A 22,936-nucleotide genomic window follows, 5' to 3' on the forward strand; every position below is an offset into this window, starting at 1 on the left:
TTCCCGGGGTGTCACACGGAGCAATGTGTGCTGCCTCAGGAACAATGAACAACCGGCACGCAGAAGGACTATCGATTTTTTGAAAATGAGCGACGTGTCAACGAGCAACGATAAGGTGAGTATTTTTGCCCGTTCACAGTTGCTCGTAGCTGTCACACGCTACAATATATGTTATACGATGCCGGATGTGCGTCACTAACGACGTGACCCCGACGACATATCGTTAGAAATATCGTAGTGTGTAAAGCCCACTTTATATCAATCTTTTTTTTCTCCCTGTGAAAAGCGACCAGCAGACATGTCTGGCAGAGGCTTTTTCACAGAGAACACGGGAGCACTCCTGTGTATAGTGCTGGCAGAACAATCGGTTGAGGCCATCTAATGTGTTTTGAGGGTAAACAGAGTCCCAAATGCTTCCCTTGCTCTGACTAGATTGATGGCGCTCATTGTACATGTTGCTAAAATCCTGCGCATGCGCCATTGTAGTGCATTCACAGTAAGCTCCCATCAATGGGCATCGGCCTCACTAAAGTACTGTATCTGTAGATATTCTGCCAATGCATACAACTAGTTTGTGACTACTGCACATTCAGTAAGCTTCCCGCACAGTACAATCTTATGTCACATACAGTAGTTATAACTGAATAGGATAACTGAAGTGAGCACTAATATATATATATTATGAGTGCAAGCCAAAAAATACATACTATACAAGAATAAGGCTGCACATCAAACAGATAATGGTATAATGCCTCAAGCATATGGAAAAATATTGGAATATACAATGAAAAATGCTACTTGCTAATTTGAACATGTGAATAATGAATTGCATACTTGCCATGAATATTAGGAAAAAGGAGATATTTAGCAATTGCATTGATCAATGTAACCGAGCCCCAAAACCTCGTCAAGGTACATCTCTATATTGGGGTCCCTAGCTTTGTGACCCTAACTGTGTGTCATCTCATTGCAATTAAAAACTGCTGTGGGTGGAGAGGGGTAACTAAGGACTTTCTTATATAGGAGATGGAAAAACATGGCTGAAAGGGGCGGAGCTGTGTTCACATTCAGAAAAAAAAAAACTACATATAACTGAATAGGATAACTGAAGTGAGCACTAATATATATATATATATTATGAGTGCAAGCCAAAAAATACATACTATACAAGAATAAGGCTGCACATCAAACAGATAATGGTATAATGCCTCAAGCATATGGAAAAATATTGGAATATACAATGAAAAATGCTACTTGCTAATTTGAACATGTGAATAATGAATTGCATACTTGCCATGAATATTAGGAAAAAGGAGATATTTAGCAATTGCATTGATCAATGTAACCGAGCCCCAAAACCTCGTCAAGGTACATCTCTATATTGGGGTCCCTAGCTTTGTGACCCTAACTGTGTGTCATCTCATTGCAATTAAAAACTGCTGTGGGTGGAGAGGGGTAACTAAGGACTTTCTTATATAGGAGATGGAAAAAACATGGCCGAAAGGGGCGGAGCTGTGTTCACATTCAGAAAAAAAACTACATATAACTGAATAGGATAACTGAAGTGAGCACTAATATATATATATTATGAGTGCAAGCCAAAAAATACATACTATACAAGAATAAGGCTGCACATCAAACAGATAATGGTATAATGCCTCAAGCATATGGAAAAATATTGGAATATACAATGAAAAATGCTACTTGCTAATTTGAACATGTGAATAATGAATTGCATACTTGCCATGAATATTAGGAAAAAGGAGATATTTAGCAATTGCATTGATCAATGTAACCGAGCCCCAAAACCTCGTCAAGGTACATCTCTATATTGGGGTCCCTAGCTTTGTGACCCTAACTGTGTGTCATCTCATTGCAATTAAAAACTGCTTAGTTACCCTTAGTTACCCCTCTCCACCCACAGCAGTTTTTAATTGCAATGAGATGACACACAGTTAGGGTCACAAAGCTAGGGACCCCAATATAGAGATGTACCTTGACGAGGTTTTGGGGCTCGGTTACATTGATCAATGCAATTGCTAAATATCTCCTTTTTCCTAATATTCATGGCAAGTATGCAATTCATTATTCACATGTTCAAATTAGCAAGTAGCATTTTTCATTGTATATTCCAATATTTTTCCATATGCTTGAGGCATTATACCATTATCTGTTTGATGTGCAGCCTTATTCACATACAGTAGTTACACTGTGAACAATTTTTGATTTTTCACTTTTAATTTTTCCGCCTACTCTTCCAAGAGCATTTATTTTTCTGGGGAAACAGCTACAGGAATACTTGTCTTTTGCGGGATGGGTTGAAGTATTCAACGACACGATTCACTTTACAATATAATGTACTGAAAAATAGTAAAAATAAAATAAATAAATATAATCCAAAAAATCTGGAGTAAAAAAAAAAAACAAAAAACAAAAACGGAATTCTGCAAATGTATTCATTTTTTTACATTGTAATCTTTACAGCGTTCAGTGTGAGGCTAAAAAGACCCAACAATATGGTTCTCCAGATCAGTACATGTTAAACAAATAAAAATTAATTTTTGTCATAATTAGTAAAAAAAAAAAAATAAATAAATAATTGAGAAGTTTGTAAAAAATAAAATTAAAACTTGTTTCTTGCTGCTATCTTCTGAGACTTGTAACTTCTTTTCTGTCAATGGAGCTGCTTCAGAGCTGGCTTTTTAGCACGGTGGGCTGATGTTTTCATTGGTATCATTTTGGTGCAAATACGATGGCTTGATAGTTCCAAAAAGGCAATTTAAAGCCAAGACTGAGGACTTATTGAAAAAAAAAAAACAAAAACAAAAAAACCTTTTTTAAAATCACATTTACCGTACGGGTTAATTTTTTTTTGTATTTTTTGTGGGGTTTGTTTTTTTAATTCTTCAATATTTTGTAAAAAAGTCATTTTTTGTAGACCCCATAGGAAACTTGGAGTGGTATTTCACATGGCAATACTGCAGTACTGAAGTAAATAGTAATAATAATGGGCCGTCATAAAGCCTCCTCTCTAGCTGAACTTCAAAGGGTTGCTAAGATGGCATTGATTGGATCAGTGATAGAAGGATGACTGTATGCCCCACCAGGTTTATCGCACCTTAATAATCTCACCAGTATGAGACAGCGGCATTTAAAGGTAGGGTGTCGCGTTTTTTTATTTTTGTATTAATAATAGTGATTATCAAATCAAGTATTTTTAATACAAAATTAAAATCACTGTTTATTTAGTTTTTATTTAATTCTAGTTTTACTGAAGCACAGGGGGCTGCCATCTTGATTTGGTGTTTGTAACGACAGTTACTCACCTCCTTTATGGCAGCCCCCTGTGCATAGATAACAGTGGTCGGATTGCGACCCCATTTAGTAACATTAGAGACGGCGTCTGATGTGAAATGGGACGTGCCCCCTGGGCTGTCCAGATCACAGCAGAAGGAGAAGATCAGCGTCATCTTTGTGGAGCACACAGCGTATACTGTGTGCTCCACTTTACTCCTGTCACCCGCCAGGACGGATGGGGTGAGTACCAATGCCAGGCAATGGTGACTGAACCATTACTGATCCTGGCGTGCTGCTCCTCCACTCTGCCGTTCAGCCCCCCTCCCCCACTTACACCACCACCACCGCTCACCCGTCCTCCACACTTGTACTCACCTTGGGCCCCCGTCCGCTGCTCGTACTGTGATCGCTGACAGGACATCCTGTCGGGGGCGCAGGTCTGAGGTGAGTGCATGCGGCTGGGAGCGGTACTGCACTACGGATCACCCCTCCTCACCGTTTGTCCCCTCGGACCTCTGATCCCGGCCGACAGCACAGTATATGGGGGCGCGAGATACAGCGAGGCATAGAGAGTGAGACAGCCAGCAGTGGGGCATACAGAGGGAGACAGCGGAGCACTATGCAGCTGTCCTCGGTGACACTTTAGACCAGGGGTCTCAAACACGCGGGCCGCATGCGGCCCCTCAGGCTGCTTTGTGCAGCCCCCAGGCCCGTGCCCCTGTTCACTATCGCGGTAGGTGCAGGGGCCGCAGCCACTTTCAGTGATTTATGTCAGATGAATGTCTTGCAGGCGCTGCACTCTCGCGCCGGCAATACAATCATCTGACATAAATCACTGACAGTGGCTGTGGCCCCTGCACCGGCCGCGATAGTGAACAGGGGCACGGGCCTGAGGGCCGCACGAAGCAGAGATCAGGCAGCCGGGGGAACGCGGGACAGGTGAGAACAATGTTGTGTGTGTGTGTGTGTGTGTGTGTGTGTGTGTGAAGCACGGCACATGTAACCCTTTAGCCACCTATGACGACTGGGTACATCATTGCTCCCTGGTACTTAAGGACCCATGACGTACCCAGTACGTCATGGCGGAATCGCGGCCTCGGAGCCCCGGTGGCTGCGATCGCTGCAAATATCTTAGATTCGGGGAGGAGGGGACCTCTGCCTGACCTCAGGAGGGCTGGTGTCTCCTCCCAGGACCTACAGAGGCTGTGATTGGCTGACGAACGCCACTCAGCCAATCACAGCCACTGTAATGTTTTAGCCATTGAAAATGGCTGAAACATTGAATTCCAGCCATTACCAGTGCAGCTGTAGCACCGATCATTGGCTGGGGCTGGGTGACGTCTGTTTCACCCGCCCCCAGCTCTGATTGGAGAGACCGACCTTGTGACCGATCTCTCTAATCACTGTGGATCTGGTGCCGGAGACCGCCCCCCTCACCTTCACTCCGGCGTCTGTGGAAGCTGAGGACTGGAGAGCGATCGGTAAGTTATAGCCACTGCCCCCTTTCAGGCGCCGCCGCCACTTCCCGACTCATTACTACAGGATGGGGACAAAGTGCGCACATTACTATGGGATGGGGATAAGGCTGGGGACATTACTATAGGATGGGAACATTACTATAGGATGGGGACAAGGTGAGCACATTACTATAGGATGGGCACAGTACTACAGGATAGGGACATTACTACAAGGGGACAAGGATGGGAAACATTACTATAGGATAGGGATAAGGCTGGGGACATTACTATAGGATGGGGACAAGGTTGGCACATTACTATAGATTAGGGACATTGCTATAGATTGGGGACATGGGTACAAGGATGGGGAACATTACTATAAGATGGGGGAGAAGGATGGACACATTCCTATAGAATGGGGACATTACTATAGAATGGGGACAAGGATGAACACATTAGTACAGGATGGGCACATTACGATAAGATGGGGACAAGGCTGGGGACACTACTATAGGATGGGGATAAGGATGGGCACATTACTATAACATGGGGACAACGATGAGGCACATTACTACAAGATGGGGACAAGGATGAGGCACATTACTACAAGATAGGGATAAGGATGGGGAACATTACTTTAGGATGGGGACAAGGATGAGCACATTACTGTGGGATGGGGACTAGGATGGGGCACAATACTACAAGGAGACAAGGATGGGCACGTTACAACAAGATGGGGAACATTACTAAAAGATGTTGGTCAAAATTTCTATATAGTGCTAATTGTAACACTTAGTTACAAGAAAGGAATAAAATGGAAAAAAAAAATATTTTTTTTTATATTTAAACAAAGAATGTGCACGTTTGCTATAATAAACAAGTGAAAATGTTCAAAATCAGTGATCCCAAGGTGTGTAAAAAAAAAAATAATTATATTATATATGATACCAATAAAAATGTCTCTTTGTCCTGCAAAGAATGCAGCCCCCCAAATTATTTTTTTTCCTCTGTGCGGCCCATACACCCAGCCGAGTTTGAGAACCCTGCTTTAGACATTATAATCACTTTGCGGCCAACAACAAAATGGCTCCGCACTGTGATCCTAAACTTCATTCTCTTATCCTTTTTGAAACACCCAGATTGGGAGGGGGAGGTGACATCACACGCAGGAGAGCAGATTCCACCCACTTTTACTGCAGCTGTAATGTGAGATATATTTCTACATTACTTCTACAGTCTGATTTCAGCAGATTGACGACACCTTCCCTTTAAGTAGATAAACAGCAGGAATTGGAGATAGTTGTAGAAAAAGGTAGCAACCATCAATGTGTGGAGCAGGCTCAGCTCCTGGGCGGGCGCTTCATACACCCAGATCAGACACCGGATGAAGTTACTCATATATACCCCAGCATCTACTATAGATTTAGAGCATATTGCACGTATGGCAGAAATGTATAAGATGGCCTTTATATTATCACAAGCAGCAGATACTGGGCTGTAAACCAAAGTGTAGACACATCCATTGAACGATGGATAACACTGGTGCCTAATGGACCCCACTGACATAATGGGATGCGCCTCTTTTAAGACCAGCATTCAGAGTATAGGTTTGGTACAAACATGTGATGTGTGTAAGCCCCAGACAAACACCACTTTGCCTATAACTCACAAATACATAAATCCAATCCAATTAGCAGAATGTAACTTTATATAAAGTTTCCCATGATTCACACACGACATCTATACACACGACTGCTGGCCAGAGGACTAGAAGCAGAGAAGCTTACTGGAAGGTTATCAGCTCAATGTGAAACCTATTAAGCACCTGAGTATAGGGACAAACCCTGATCTGCCATTCACCTACACAAACTCATGGCACTAGAAAGACTGTATGCAATAAATGGCCACCAGTAGCCAGACGAGATCTATTAACACATTTATAAATGGAAAAATGAATGCAGGGAGCCGGTGATGAAACCTGTGCAAGTGCTTCATTCGTAAGGGAAGGCTGGGGATGGCTGTACACCACAAGTCACACTATGGCCCATAGGCCAAATCTGGCTAGCAGGCCGATTTTATTTCGCCCGCAAAGCTATTCTGTATGGAGAACTACGTGGGGCCCATCATTCTGTATGGAGAACTTTGTGGGGCCCATCATTCTGTATGGAGGGCTATGTGGGCCCATCATTCTTTATGGAGAACTATGTGGGTCCCATCATTCTGTGTGGAGGACTATGTGGGTCCCATCATTCTGTGTGGAGGACTATGTGGGCCCATCATTCTGTGTGGAGGGCTATGTGGGCCCATCATTCTGTGTGGAGGACTATGTGGGGCCCATCATTCTGTATGGAGGGCTATGTGGGCCCATCATTCTGTGTGGAGGACTATGTGGGGCCCATCATTCTTTATGGAGAATTATGTGGAGCCCATTATTCTTTATGGAGAATTATGTGGAGCCCATTATTTTGTATGGAGGGCTATGTGGTGACCCATTTTTTTGTATGGAAGTCTATGTGGGGTCCATTATTCTGTAAGGAGGACTATGAGGAGTCTATTTTGTATGGAGGGCTATATGGGGCCCATTATTATGTATGCAGAACTATGTGGGGCCCAATATTATGTTAAGAGGGCTATTTGGAGCCCATTATTCTGTATGGAGGGCTATTTGGAGCCCATTATTCTGTATGGAGGACTATGAGGAGCCCATTTTTCTGTATGGAGGAATATGAAGAGCCCATTTTTCTGTATGTGGGACCCATAATACTGTAAAAGAAGACTGGCAACACTGTTTCTAGAGGCATTTCTTTGTGATATGATTGGCATGGTATTAAAGAGGACCTGTCATCAGGTCAATAATGGACAGTTTTTGTTCTTATTTTATTCCCATTGCTCCTGGGTATTTTTTTTTTCCATTTTTGACATTTTTCTTTTCAGGGGGGGCGTACCCTCACAGGACAATCTGTGATCCATGCCCACTTGTTAAAGACCATAAAGATTAGCCGTAAATACAAAACTCTAAACTAGATCTCTGCAACTGTATGATGGATATGCAAAAATATCGAATACTCAGGTGAGCAACAGGAATAAAATATCAAACTGATGACAGGTCCTACTTAAAGGGAGTGTAAATTCTCGAATTACATTACTGCATGTTTAACCGACGAAGCTGACTTAACGCTATAAAACCAAGGGATATTTATAACAGACTAGAAGGTGACCAGATTCTAACGTATCGGGTAGTCTAGAATGTGTATGTAGATTAGCAGATTGAATAATAAGGTGATGAATGGACTGGATGGGTTAGGTTTAATTTAGTATTCTTATAATTGTTTATTGGTTATAAAATGACAAACAACAGAAGGAACAGTTTTAATAGATGAGTCTAATGTTTAATGATGTCAATGGCTTGTAATGAAAGAAGGCCATGAACAGTGTAAAGTTAAGTAAAAATATACACCACATTGTGTGAAGACCTTTTCACTCTCTGTAAGTAACTTTCCTTGTAAAGGGGTGTCAACAACTTGCACTTTGACGTTGGATCTCATTGTCACTCTTGAAAACGCAACGTACAGTTGTCCATGGCCAAAAACTGGTTCAGGTAGATATATGCCAACACGGTGTAGAGTTGGAGCAAGACAGACAGACAGAATAAAGTGGGCTTTACACACAGCGACATCGCTAGCGATGTCGCTGGTGAAAGCACCCGCCCCTGTCAGTTGTGCGTCACGGGCAAATCGCTGCCAGTGACGCACATCATCGCTTCACACATACTTACCTGCCTAGCGACGTTGCTGTGGCCGGTGAACCGCCTCCTTTCTAAGGGGGAGGTTCGTTCGGCGTCACAGCGGCGTCACTGAGCGGCCACCCAATAAAAGCGGAGGGGCGGAGATGAGCGGGCTGAACATCCCGCCCACCTCCTTCCTTCTTCATTGCGGGCGGCCGCAGGTACGGTGATGTTCCTCATTCCTGCAGAGTCACACATAGCGATGTGTGCTGCCTCAGGAACGACAAATAATCTGCGTCTTGCAACAGCAACGATATTCAGGATTAGAACGACCGGACAACGATCAAAGATTAGGTGAGTAATTTTGATCGTTTAACGGTCGTTCCTGCGTTTCACACGCAACAACATCGCTAACTAGGCCGGATGTGCGTTACGAATCCCGTGACCCAAACGACATCTCGTTAGCCATGTCGTTTCGTGTAAAGCCCGCTTAAGGCAATTATATGCAGCATCCTGGTCTGTGTCCCATCCTGGTATAGTCTCCATCCTTGTATGGCCCCCATCCTGGTATGTGGGCTTATGCTGTGATGTGGCCCAATGCTGGTATGTGCCCTCATCGTGGTGCAGCCACTATCCTGACATGTGCCCCCATCCTGCGGGGGGTGGTGGAGCCGAGCGGGGTGGTGCTGAGGACGTCCGTGCCGGGGACTGTATGGCTGGGGACGGGTGACTATTTGTGTGTGTGTGGGTTTAATGTATACATGCGGAAGGCGGAGTGCGGGGGGTGGAGCCGAGCGGGGCCATGGCGCTGAGGACGTCAGTGCTGGGGCCAGGTGACTATTCGTGTGTGTGTTTTCAGTGTATACATGCGGAGGGCAGAGTAGAGCCGAGTGGGGTAATGTGTGCGTGGGGCGGTGGCGAGCGGTGGGTATGTGATGGCTGGGTTGCCGGTGTGGTGGGCTCCCGGGGGTGCAGCACTCACCGGGGAGTCGGGGCTCCGTGTGGGTGGGGGGGAAAAGTGTCGGGCGTCGTCCTGTCGGCCTGTAGTTCGGGCTGTTCAGTTAGCTGAGCCGTTGGTCGCAGGCTCTTTAGCGCGCGGTGTGGCGACGGTTGTCACTGTAATGACGTCATTTTGAAGCAAGACAGAATGAATAAGGCAATATATATATATATTATATCTATCTATCTATCTATCTATCTATCTATCTATCTATCTATCTATCTATCTATATATATATATATATATATATATATATATATATATGTAACTGATCATCATGGGCAAAAAAATAAACAAACATTCTATGAAAGGTCAGATAGACGGAGGTCAATCCTTGGGACCCAATGATTAAAATTAACTAGCCAGGTCGGTCCTGTCGTCTCTATAAGTAGCAGACGCCTCATTAGGCAGATCAAACATCAGGGCATAGTCCATCAATGTAATGGGTGGAAAACCACTTTATGCATCTGCCAAATAATGAGGGTAATGAGGATAAAAGGGGAGAAAGAATCAGAAGAGGATATCCCATAACAATAAGATATTCAGGTGCCTGATTTTATTGCTAACAGCAGATCTATGCTCCCTACCACCCACAGGCTAGTATCCAAACCACGTTTCATCTTAGAAATAAGTTCATGGTTTTTCTTATTTTGAGTAGAAGGTATAGGAATGTTCATCCTGAGCCTCAGAGTTTATGAAAATTCTTTCATGCTCTCAGTGACTAATTGGTTATTTTGATATTAAAGGAAATTTGCCATCATGATTTTGCTATGTAATCTGAGATCAGTATAATGTAAAGACAGGGACCCTTATTACAATGGTATGTCACTTACTGGGTTTTTTGTTACAGTTTTTTATTTGAAGACCTAGCAGTTCTCTGAATGCTGAGCTCTGTATAACCCCACCCACCCCACTGATTGGCAGCTTTCTGTATACCTGTGCATAGACAGAAAGCTGCCAATCAGAGATGGGGTCGGGGTTATAGAGAGCACAAGGACTACACGGCATGAGAAAGTAGTGATTCGCTGAAAGTACATCAAGCAGCCCAGTAAGTGACACATCCCTGTGATCAGGGTTTCCATATTATGCTGGTCTCAAATTAAATAAAAACCTGCTGACAGATTCTTTTTAAAGAGCGGACGTAAATGGATCCTAGCAAAAGAAGGTACACTATGGAAGGTTATCCCTCCCCTTGGCTCCATATGGGAAAGCACTAGATTTCTGTGCTATGCCACATTTCACATATGAAAATTTGTATTTAAGCCAATTTTCATCATGATGTGTAAGTCCACACTCGCCGAAAATCTCTCCATATGGGTCTAGCTGTAAATGGTTGCTTGATCTCACCATACGGCTCCATTCACACATCAATGTCTATTTCTACATCCGTGTAAAACACACTATTTCTATCACGTCTCATGCTTCCTGCATCTTTTTTTTCTCATCCCTTTTTAAACATTGAAAGAAGTAGTCTGTCTGAAGTTGTGTTTATCCATGGACTAAAAGAAATCTGTCACCAGGCTTTTGTTACCCCAAGTGAGTGCAACATAATGTAGGGGCAGATTCCCCGATTACAATGATTTGTCACTTACTGGGCTGCTTGCTGAGGTTTTGATAAAAATCACGGTTTTATCTGCTGTAGATATACAAGTTCTCTGAATACTGAACTCTGTATAACCCCGCCCACATCAGTGATTGGCAGCATTTTGCATACAATGTGCATTGGCAGAAAGCTGTCAATCAAAAGGTGAGGGTGGGGCTACAAAGAGGTCATAAATATGGAGGAGCTAGCAAGGTTACTAGTCCTCTAGTAATAAAAATAAGTTTTATCAGTGGGAGATTATCAAAATTATACCAAACAGCCTAATAAGTGGCAGATTGCTTGAATCAGGGTCTCTGTCTTTACATTATGTGATGACAGATTCCAATTTAAAATGGATCTGTGAAACAGAGGTGAAACACAGATTAAACACCATCGTCTGGTTTTTGACATCTGTATTTATTCAGATCCTTTAAACACCAAGTCTGATCCCCAATATCGGGTAATAGGACATGCTCCGAGTCTTGTGGCTCAGACACATGGATAAGTCTTTAAAACACGTGTGTACAAATCAACAAAACTACTGGTCATCTGTCTGAGAAAAACGAACAGCACAATGGTGTGTACTATGGATGCGAGAATGGAGCCTCATAGATACGTACCATCAGACACCAGCAGTAGTAAATACAGATCGAGTCAGTGATTAAGGCGATTATAGTGCAACTGTTCCAAATCAATGCTATTAAAAGGGAATCTGTCAGCAGGTCTTTGCTATGTAATCTGATGGTAGCATGCGGTAGGGGTGAAGACATTTATTTCAGGGATGTGTCCCTTATTAAGCTATGTGCTATTTCAATACAATAAGTGTTTTATCAGCAGAACATTATCACTACCAGCACTGATTAGCAGCTGACTGGTACTGGTAACATAAAATGTACACAGAAAAACGTGGTGTGGGTAGGGTTAGCTCGGTGAGCTCTGCTACATCTAAATACTCTGTGGCACAACTGCTTCACCCAGTAAACTAAGTGATACATCGTTAGAGTCAGAATCTTTTTTCCTACACTGTTGCTCTACATGAGGTAGCAAAAACCTGCTGACAGATTCCCTATAAGGTGGAAAAACATCATTGCTCAAGGTAAGTGGAATCAGCTTGAACCTGAGTGTGTTTGCCTGGCCAAAGAAATTAAAAACTTTAGCAGAAAGTCACTTACCTCTTCTTTTGAGTTGTCAGAGTCGAGCCTTAGTGACAGGTACATTACTATGTGAGGCATGTCTTGTAAGATTTTCTGGTGGTTTGTATATTCTTCGCCCCAGATCAGCTTTGTCATGTTGCTCATAGGTGGCTGTGGCACAGGACTTATATTTGGAGATGGAATTTGAGCATCGAACACGGTTGTTTCAAACGTCAGTTTCACCTTTTAAGAGAAAAGCAGTATAAATGAAATCAGTATAAAATCTACAGTGGGTACGGAAAGTATTCAGACCCCTTTACATTTTTCACTGTTTCATTGCAGTCATTTTGTACATTCAAAAAAGTTCATTTTCTTCTCAATGTACACTGTACCCACATCTTAACAGAAAAAAAAAAAGCAGAAACGTAGAAATCTTTGCAAATTTATTAAAGAAGAAAAACTGAAACATCACATAGTCATAAGTATTCAGACCCTTTGCTCAGACACTCATATTTAAATCACATTTCCTTGTGATCCTCCTTGAGATGGTTCTACTCCTTCACTGGAGTCCAGCTGTGTTTAATTAAACTGATACCCTGTTTCCCAGAAAATAAGACACCGCCTTATATTTTTTTTGCCTTGAAAAAAGCACTAGGTCTTATTTTCAGGGGGTGTCTTAGTCTCGAGGAGACAGGGTTGAGGGTTGGCGTTAAGTTTACCCCCCACAAGAAGCAGACCCCCCCCCCCCCCTTCCCAGGATCGTCATACTTACCAGCCCTGTCTGTATGGCTCCCAGATCTCCCAGCAGGTGTGCTGCACGCCTCCCTTGCGTCTGGCTGATACTCGCATAGATCACACACACACACACACACACACACACACACACACACACACACACACACACCTTTCACATCATTCCTCCCTGTGCTCTCCGGTGGGCGCTTCCAGCAGCAGTGCAGCACGCTGTCCTCCTCTGCCTCCTGCCGACACACGCACATCCGATCGCATACACTCTCACACACACACGATAACGCACATACCAGTACAATCGCGCGCGTGCGTACACACTCACAACATCCGAAAATACCACATGCTTCCGGCCATGTGATCCACCCGTAGGTCCTGGAAGGTCACTGCACTGCACAGTATCGCTACCGAGAAGCAGGTGATATCGCTGGATGTGGTGAATGTGTGGATGCGTTTTGTAGTGTGTGATGCGTGTGTGTGATGCGTGTGTGTGATGCGTGTGTGTGATGCGTGTGTGTGATGCGTGTGTGTGCGTTCCGCCACAGGACCTTGATGCGCTCACCTGCTCCCGGTTAGCGTCTGGTGAGTATGATCGGGGGGGGGGGGGGGTGTTTCGATCTTCTCTCTTCTTTCTGCCCAATACAATCCCAACAGTGAAACATGGTGGTGGCAGCATTATGCTATGGGGGTGTTTTTCAGCTGCAGGCACAGGACGACTGGTTGCAATTGAAGGAAAGATGAATGCAGCACAAAGTACAGAAATAACCTTGAAGAAAACCTGTCCCACAGTGCTCTGGACCTCAGACTTGGCCAAAGCTTCACCTTCAACAAGACAATGACCCTAATCACACAGCTAAAATAACAAAGGAGTGGCTTCAGAACAACTCTGTGACCATTCTTGACTGGCCCAGCCAGGGCCCTGACCTAAACCCAATTGAGCATCTCTGGAGAGACCTGAAAATGGCTGTCTACCAACGTTCACCAAACCAACCTGGCGGAACTGGAGAGGATCTGCAAGGAAGAATGGCAGAGGGTTCCCAAATCCAGGTATGAAAAACGTGTTGCATCATTCCTAAGATGACTCATGGCTGCAATAGCTCAAAAGGAGGGTGCTTCTACTCAATACCAAGCAAAGGGTCTGAATACTTTTGACCATGTGATCTCAGTTTTTCTTGTTTAATAAATTTGCAAAAATTTCTACATTTCTGTTCTTTTTCCTGACAAGATTTTGAATTTACCAAATGGCTGCAATTAAACAAAGAGTGAAAAGTTTAAAGGGTCTGAATACTTTCCGTACCCACTGTATACTTGACCAACATCAGTTCTACAAACCAAAACATTGAAATTATAACACTTTTATACTCCCCTCCAGTGCCAGAAGCATTCCTGTGGTGTTGGCATGGTCTCTTCCAGGATTGTGTAACAGTGTTAAGTCACGTGATTTCTGTGGCCAATCAGGGGCCACTTCACTCTCCCCGCCTTCATATGTATCACATACATCTGAAGTAGTAAGTGGCAGCGCTCACTTCCTTCAGATGTAAGCGATTTGCCTGAAGGCGGGGAGAGTGAAGCGGACGCTGATTGGCCACAGAAATCACGTGATCCTGGGAAAGAGTGTCAGCACTAAAAATGAGTGTGTTTTATTATTTTAAAAGGGGGCACTATACAGATTGAAAAAGGATTGTCTGAGTAGTGGAAAACCAATTTATCATCCTCAGCTGGCATTTTTATGGACGCCATTTTTGAGTAGACGTGATGTTTTGATCTCCTCTTTTTGCAATGTTGTGGAGGACAAAAAAAACGCAAATCTCGGGTTTAGATTATTTTTCCTGTTCCGCTGTTAAGAGATTAGATTAAATTTATTTTATATTTTAATAGATCTGGCATTTCTGCAACCATGTTTATTTTTTGTTTTATTTCAAATGGGGCAAAAAAGAGGTAATTTGAACTTATGTTTAATTTTTTAAAATGTTTCCATTTTTATTGTATTTACTAGTCACCTTAGGGGACTTGAAGCTGCGATCGTCCGATTTGTTTTGTGAATGCCAGCTCGCAGCTAGTGTGCACAGGAAGCTCTTCATGACAGATACAGGGGTCATCAGATGACTCCCAACTATCATGACAATCCATCGGCGTCCTGAAATCCCGTTACGGAGCTACCTTTCGCAGCGGGGAATGATGAACTCCCACACGGTGTGTTAAATCTGCTGTCAGAAATTCACAGCAGGATTTCACTGGTTAACAACCGAAAGCGGATCTCCGTTCCACCCACACCTGTTAGAGCCACATTTCTGCTAATCAGATCAACCGGCATGTGTGGGGAAAGATGCGGGCTCGGTGTATGAGCCCGCATCAAAGCGAAGGACACTACTTATGATGTAAATATACATCGTACGTCGTGAAGGGGTTAAGGACACAAAGATACATTCTTAAATTTCAGTTCTCTTATTTTTAAGATTCAGTCATAATTTTTTGTTTACATTTGTGGCGAAAAGTTGACACTAACAAGTTTCGGATTTCACATTTTGCTGAAATACAATTATCAGCGTTTCCAAAGTTTTAAGACTTTATTGACAAATGTATAATTATTTTGCAAACACTCCATTTTTAGAGTTGACCCTTATTTTTCAAGACGTCTGCCATTTCTCCTGGCACACTGGGCGCATTGGCAGCTTCTGAACCATATCCTGACGGATGACAACCCTTTCTTGTCTAATCAATACATGTACTTATAGTTTATCAACCTTTCTTGTTTTTGGTTGTCCATTCACTTTTTAAGGACTGACCACAGGTTCTCAATGGGATTTGGTTCAGGGGAGTTTCCTCGCAATAGACAAATGAAATTTTTCACCGAGCCACTTAGTTATCCCTTTTCCGGTGTAGCATGGTGTCCATGCGGGCAAATGCATTCTTTATCTACTGACTGCTCCACATCATTGGAATCCTGGAGGATGTTTAATACTATTCTGTGCATGGCAGCATACCTAGACAAAATTGAGAGTGAGCCCTCTCCTTGGATGAAAAGCCCCCACATATGAATGGATTTGTGAAGCTCATGGCAGATGTTCCAAACAGTCTCCAGGGGGCTTTATCAGAGAACACTACTTTACCCCAATCTTCTGGTGCCCAATTACTCTACTTTACCCCAATCTTCTGGTGCCCAATGACTCTACTTTACCCTAATCTTCTGGAGCCCAATCACTCTACTTTACCCCAATCTTCTGGAGCCCAATCACGCTACTTTACCCCAATCTTCTGGAGCCCAATCACTCTACTTTACCCCAATCTTCTGGAGCCCAATCACGCTACTTTACCCCAATCTTCTGGAGCCCAATCACGCTACTTTACCCCAATCTTCTGGAGCCCAATCACTCTACTTTACCCCAATCTTCTGGAGCCCAATCACTCTACTTTCTGTAAAGTTCTCTTCTTTGCAGCAGCAAACTTCGTGAAAAATCAAAATTTCTGTCCGTCTCAAAACGTTTGGCCTCAGCGCTATGCACATGTAACAATGAAAAGATTAATGCCGACATGTTTTTATTTAGCACTTTCAATAACTCAATATAGGCAAAGCTTTTTTTGCTGCAATGTTTTTGCTGTACTTTTCTTCGCAGTGCAAAAAACAAGAGTTCAAACATAGAAGTAAAAAAAATAAATAAAATTCATGTAAATTTTAGGGTCTATTTCTACTTGTGGCTGTAATATGTAACATGACTAGAGAACAGTCACACAATTTCTGGTTCTGAGAAAAAAAAAAAAAAAAGCATAGACAAGAGTAGCCAGAATATTACCTGCATGGGCCCTGGTATACAAGACAGCACCCGCTCTATATTTTCTGTGTTGACTTCTACATCATTGACAGCAATAAGAGCATCTCCTGTTAAAATGAGAAGAACAAATCCAGGAGATGGTTATAAACTAGGGAAATGGTGTTCACACAATGGTGCCGGTCACGGGTGCTGTACTAACACTGCTGAAGACACATACAAGCGGTGATGAGGCCCCCATAATGGGTGCATCTGAATACATTTTATGTAAGAGATTTCAGGGTACACGAAGGGAATCTGTCAGCAGATTTTTGCCATGTCATCTAAAGACAGCATGCCGTAAAGCTGGCTCTGTTATCAAGGTCCGTGCGGTTTATCTGTAATGTTTGTTTTAGCTTCAGGACCTCATCATTGCCCCACTAGGTTAGGTAGTCTGGTACGCTCCCTTCTGTAATTAGAAGCTCACTATCTATAGAAATGTACATACAGAGCCTGGTGTGGGTAAGGCCATCTTTCGAAGATCTGATGCATTGCTAAATCTAAAAAACACTGTCAGAACCGCTGCCTCCAGTAATCTAGGTGATGCATTGTTGGATTCAGGGCCCCTTTGCTTACACCATGCTGCTCTGAGAGGAGGTAGCAAAAACTTGATGACAGATTCACTTATGTCCTGCGTGATACAATCACTACTGGTATACACAGGTAATCTCTAGTTCACCTGAATGATACTGGGATTTCTGGTTCCCAGTGAAAGACATGGTCTCTAAAGAAAACCCAATATTTTCATGGTCAAGTATATGTGCCGGCAGCAAAATCTGGCAGATCTGGTCTGTGCATATCCTACATGGTAGATGGTTTCCTTCAGTGACTAGGATGTAATGCCACAATGAAGCCCACACTGACAACAGCTGATTGCTGGGGGTTTCTGAATGCATATGCATTACCAGCTGATGGCAAGGCCGGCATCACACTGAAAGGGATTGTCATGGTGAGATAACCCCTGCAAAGGAATGTATTCTGTGTGACTGCAGGAGGATGGGAGCCGCAGGGTAATGAATGATTGCGAGGAGGTGCGGAAGCCCCGGAACAAGAGGAATATTCTGTCTGCTAAAATGGAATACCGCTTATATATTATGGTCATCAATTTTCCCATCTGCTGACAATCCTACAGCCTGTGTGTCACACTACTATCAGAGCCCATAATGCCATGGTAGCATGAGAAGAATTAGGATAAAACTCTATAAAAGGAATTAATAAAAGGACAAAATGGGCTATAGCTATAGTTCACTAATGTTAGAAAAGTCAAGATAGAAACAAAATGAGCATATACCCTGCAGTAAGGACACAGAATAGCACATAGAAATAACATAGGGGACTTACGAAACATTGTTTTAATTACAAATAAATAATTGGTACAGTGCCCCCCCCCCCCCCACTCACTTTTTTGGGCCAGGCACTTCATTGATATAGCTTCCCATGGGCAGGTGTCTGCACAGTCGCACCCCGGTCCTGCTCTGCCCCAATGGATTAAGGTCAACAGACACAAGAGGAGGTTTTAACTCCTTCAACACCAGGCGATTTTCCATTTTTGCCCTTTAGATTTTTCCTTCCCTTCTTGAAAGAGCCATAAATTATATTTTTCTGTCAACTTAGCCATATGATGAGTTGCGCTTTTGAATGACACCATTCATTTTACCTAATAAATGTACTGGAAAACAATTCTAAGTCCGATGAAATTGCCAAATAAGTGCATTTCAACAATTATTTTAGGTTTTGTTTTTTTATTTACCATGTTCGCTATATGGTAAAACTGACCTGGCATGATGGATTCCCCAGATCAGTATGAGTTTGTAGATAACAAACATGTATAGGTTTCTTTCAATTTAACTCCTTCAAAACCAAGGATGTACTATGTCTGCTGATCTGATCAGCAGACATGTGAGGCTAACAGGAGGGGGTGAATCTCTGATCCACCAGCGTCTGTTAAACCCTTAGATCGCACTATTAAACTTGGACAGCACAATTTAATGCGCTTCAGCAGGGGTTGAGGCATTCCACGATGCAATCGACAGCCCCATGACACGATCATGGGCGCCAACAGGTTGGCATGGCAGCGCAGGGTCAGATAATGACCCCTTTTGCTGCCATAACTCATTTCTTGTGAATGCCAGCATTCACAGAAGATCAGCATTTCTGTTTTTGTCGATCAGAGAGATGCCGAATCATCGCTCTGATCATGAGCAGCCATCGGACAGTGTAATCATAATGTCCGCTAAGGGCACTAGTAAAAGCAATAAACAAAAAAAAAACCAAACCACAAATGTTCAAATCACCCCCTTTTGCCTCAATGAAAAAAATGTATTATTATTAATTATTATTATTAATACACATTCAATATCGCCGTGTTCAGAAATGCCCTATCAAAATATAAAATCAATTAATAAAAATAAAATCAATGAATCTGATCAGTACACGGAGTAGTGAGAAAAAAAATTCCAAACCTCCACAATTAGATTTTTTGGGTCACCGAAACATTGCATTAAAATGCAATAACAGGTGATCAAAAACAGCGCAATTCTTTTTTCTGATTTTTTTTCCACCACTTAGATAAAAGTAACTCTATACAGGTTTTGGATCTACAAACATATATAGTTAATGTGGTAAATAAAAGACCCCCCCAAAACAATCATAATTCAACTTTTTTTGGCAATTTCACCACACTTGGAATTGTTCTTCTGTTTTCCAGTACAATATGAGACAGACTGAATGGTGTCTTTCAATAGTACAACTCGTTCCGCAAAAAATAAGTCCTCATATGGCTATTTTGACGGAAAAATAGAAAAACGTTATGGCTGTTGGAAGAAGGGGAGGAAAAAACAAAACAAAAATATGGAAAAATTGACCGGGGGTGAAGGGGTTAAGTAGCAAAAAATATTCAGAAGTCTGAGATATATATATATATATATATATATATATATATATATATAATAAATATATATATTATTATTAAAATAAATATACATACACACACATATACATATTTATATATATATATATATATATATATATATATATATATATATATATAATAAATATATATATTATTATTAAAATAAATATACATACACACACATATACATATATATATATATATATATACATACATACATACACACACACACACATATATATATTATTATTAAAATAAATTATATATATAATATAATATATAATATATATATATATATATATATATATATATATAAATAAATAAATAAAACCCCAGCTTTTGGCGCTATTTTTTAAGACCCATAACGTTCTCATTTTTCGAGATCTGGGGCTCAGAGATGGCTCATTTTTTGCGCCCTGAGCTGGTGTTTTTATTGATATCATTTTGGGTAGATGCGCTGTTTTGCTCACCTCTTATTGTATTTTATTGCAATGCTACGGAGGCCATAGAAACATAATTTTGGGGTTTAGTTCTTTTTTCATTACATTGTTTAATGATCGTATTAACTTATTTTATATTTTGATAGATTGGGCATTTCTGAACCCAGCGAAACCAAATACCGTGTGTGTTGTTTGTTTTCTTTTATTTTCAATAGAGAAAAATGGGGGTGATTCAAACTTTTTTTTTTTTCCCAAAACTTTTTTTTTACTTTTCATTGTAGTTACTAGTCCCTGTAGAGAGCTTGAAACTACGATCATCTGATCGCTTGTGTCGGGGGTGGGGGCCAGCTTCCCCGTCGCGTGGGCTGGTCGGGGAGATCGCGCTCGGATCCCGTGCCTTCTCCTCGGTGGCTCGAGCGGGCCGGACCTGGGGCTCGAGCAGCACTCCTCGCCCTCGAGTGAAAAGTGGGGGAATTGGGTTTCTTTTGGGATGTAGAGAGTTTGTGACGCCACCCACGTGTTGTGGTGATGGTGGGCACCACCGCTGCTGGTGACGGGGTTCCCGGGAGCGATGGCAGGGAGCAGCTAGGGGTTGACCCCCTCCGTGGGTAGGGGCTGGTGGTCCTGGGGCCAGATAGGAGGGAGGAGGATTCCGCAGGATGGGTTTTGGCAGGGTGCAGGGTTGCGGTGCAGCGCAGAGCGGTGCCGGATGGCACAGGTGTACTCACTCACACACAGATGGACAGAGTCTCTGGTAAACCAAACGGCTGGATGGACGGGGCCCGCAGCCGGCTGCGGTGTTCTCCCTGGATGGGTTGATGGTGGCTGTCGTTTCCCTGCACCTGTGTTTTGTATCTTGACTCCAATGCCTGGGCACCGGTAGTCCGCTCCCCGACGTGTACGTGCCGGAGGAGCCCCTTTTGCCCACAGATGCTGGGCCTGAGGATCTCTGGCCCTTGGCGGTGGCACTTATCCGGAATGGTTGGGCTTTTGCCTTCACTCGGGTCTTGGGTGGGAATGAACCCCTGACGTCCAGACTGCAATCAGTAAATTTGACTAAAGGTTGGCTTCGAGCCTAGTCGGGGTCTGAGTACCCTGCCTGGTGCTTGGCTCCAATCGGCTCCCCAGTTCGGTACCAGCGGGCCACCGCCCGACCCCGGTCCTACGGTTCCGCTGACCTTCGCCAACTTCGGGGCCACCACCGTCTGCCTACCTTGCTGGAAGTGCCTGGGCTCCAACCCAGACACCAACAGTTCCACTCCTCTCACTCTACTGCCCACAACAGGACTCTCTAACTGACTGTGTTTTTCCCGCCTGCAGGCCTGTGAACCCCTCGGTGGGTGGGGTCAACCACCTGGCTCCGCCTCACCTGGTGTGAACATCAACCTTGGAGGGTGGCAACAAGGATTTAATGATGGACTGGTGTGACCTGTCCAGGGAAGGGGGTGTATGGTGTTGTGTCTGTGACTACCTGGCTAGGCCAGGGCGTCACATTTGTGCTATACAGAGCAGAGCATCAGCTCACTCGCGGTCATTGTCATGACAGAGACAGGGGTCATCAGCTGATCCCTGGCTGTCATGACAACCCATCAATGAACCGTGATCACGTCACGGGGCCCGCCGATGGGATAGGGTACTGACGCGCTCCCCGCTGGCGCATGTGAAATCTCGCTGTCAGAGACGGATAGTGGGATTTAATTGGTTAACAGTGGCAGGCAGATCTCCGATCCACCCGAACCGGTTAGCTACACGTCCACTGCTCAAAGCAAAGGACACAACCTATGAGTTAAATATACGTCATAGGTCGTGATGGAAATATTAGAGGATAGGACCGCCCAGACTGGGGTACACCTTGTCGTGAAGGGCTGACTTTTACATTTTTTGATCAACACAGTATTTACGGAGTACCCTATATTCTTCCAACCTTCCAGATTTAATGCTAAAACGGTGTAAAAGTTAATCAACCCTGCTGTTTTTCACCATGATTGTCCCACTATTTTTTTTATAGAGGCCTCATGCCTCTCCCCTTGAGAGATAACGATTTAAAGGGGGGGGGTGGGGTTTACAGAATTATGAGAATTCCAGGTAAGCCGCTGCCAAATGATTCTGGAAGCAACTTACTGCCCCATACACAGACTAACGTTGGCCAATATTGATGGCGATGGGTTCAGCTAAGAGTATGGGGAACTTGAAGGATGATGTCTGGATAGAGGAGTATCAAACATGTCTGATTTTGGGCTGACAATCCTTTTGTCCTTGGGGAGATAAGCCTCCCCCAGAGAGGTCTGGCAGAGGCTCCCACAAAATAAACACAGAAGCTCTCCAGTATGTAGGACAGTTGGGAGAAAAAGATGCTAGCCAAACCGTTTGTCCGACAGCTATTTGGTGTTACGGGAGGGCTTTACTCTGAAAAATAAGAAAAGATTGTGCACCGCACTGCTTACCTATACTGGAGGTAGTGTGGTATTTCTGTCCCAAACACAGTTCAGTATGGAGTTGCCTTGATTATATCCATTAGATTTTCAGATGTCACAGAAAAACATTTTTTCTCATCTTGATGGATCCAACAACGTCCATTACCGAGGTGCTATTGCCCAGTTTAAACAAGTATATCCATAGAACAACGAGAGACAGGGCAGCACTCACCGATAAACTAGGACTATTTTATTTTTTAATGCTGACAGGTGAGACGGACATGAGGGAATGCAGGGAGGGGAGCACGAGGACGACTGTACCGTTTCGCACCACTAGGGGTGCTTTCACGGGTCCATACGGACCCGTGAAAGCACCCCTAGTGGTGCGAAACGGTACCGTCGTCCTCGTGCTCCCCTCCCTGCAT

The 22,936-nt window shown here is 43.4% G+C and overlaps 1 protein-coding gene across 2 annotated transcripts in view; it reads right to left on the reverse strand.

Moving 5' to 3' along the window:
* The window catches only part of INTU (inturned planar cell polarity protein), a 102,130-nt gene that overhangs the window by 43,031 nt on the left and 36,163 nt on the right, over positions 1-22,936 (reverse strand). For both annotated transcript variants that reach the window (XM_075336186.1, XM_075336177.1), the window contains exons 3-4: positions 16,732-16,817; positions 12,233-12,436 (exon numbers count right to left, since the gene is read on the reverse strand). In XM_075336186.1, coding sequence (XP_075192301.1) covers positions 12,233-12,436; positions 16,732-16,817 — 290 coding nt within the window. The remainder of the gene's footprint in view (positions 1-12,232; positions 12,437-16,731; positions 16,818-22,936) is intronic.

Source organism: Anomaloglossus baeobatrachus, chromosome 1, assembly GCF_048569485.1.
Source record: "Anomaloglossus baeobatrachus isolate aAnoBae1 chromosome 1, aAnoBae1.hap1, whole genome shotgun sequence".
Taxonomy (NCBI): domain Eukaryota; kingdom Metazoa; phylum Chordata; class Amphibia; order Anura; family Aromobatidae; genus Anomaloglossus; species Anomaloglossus baeobatrachus.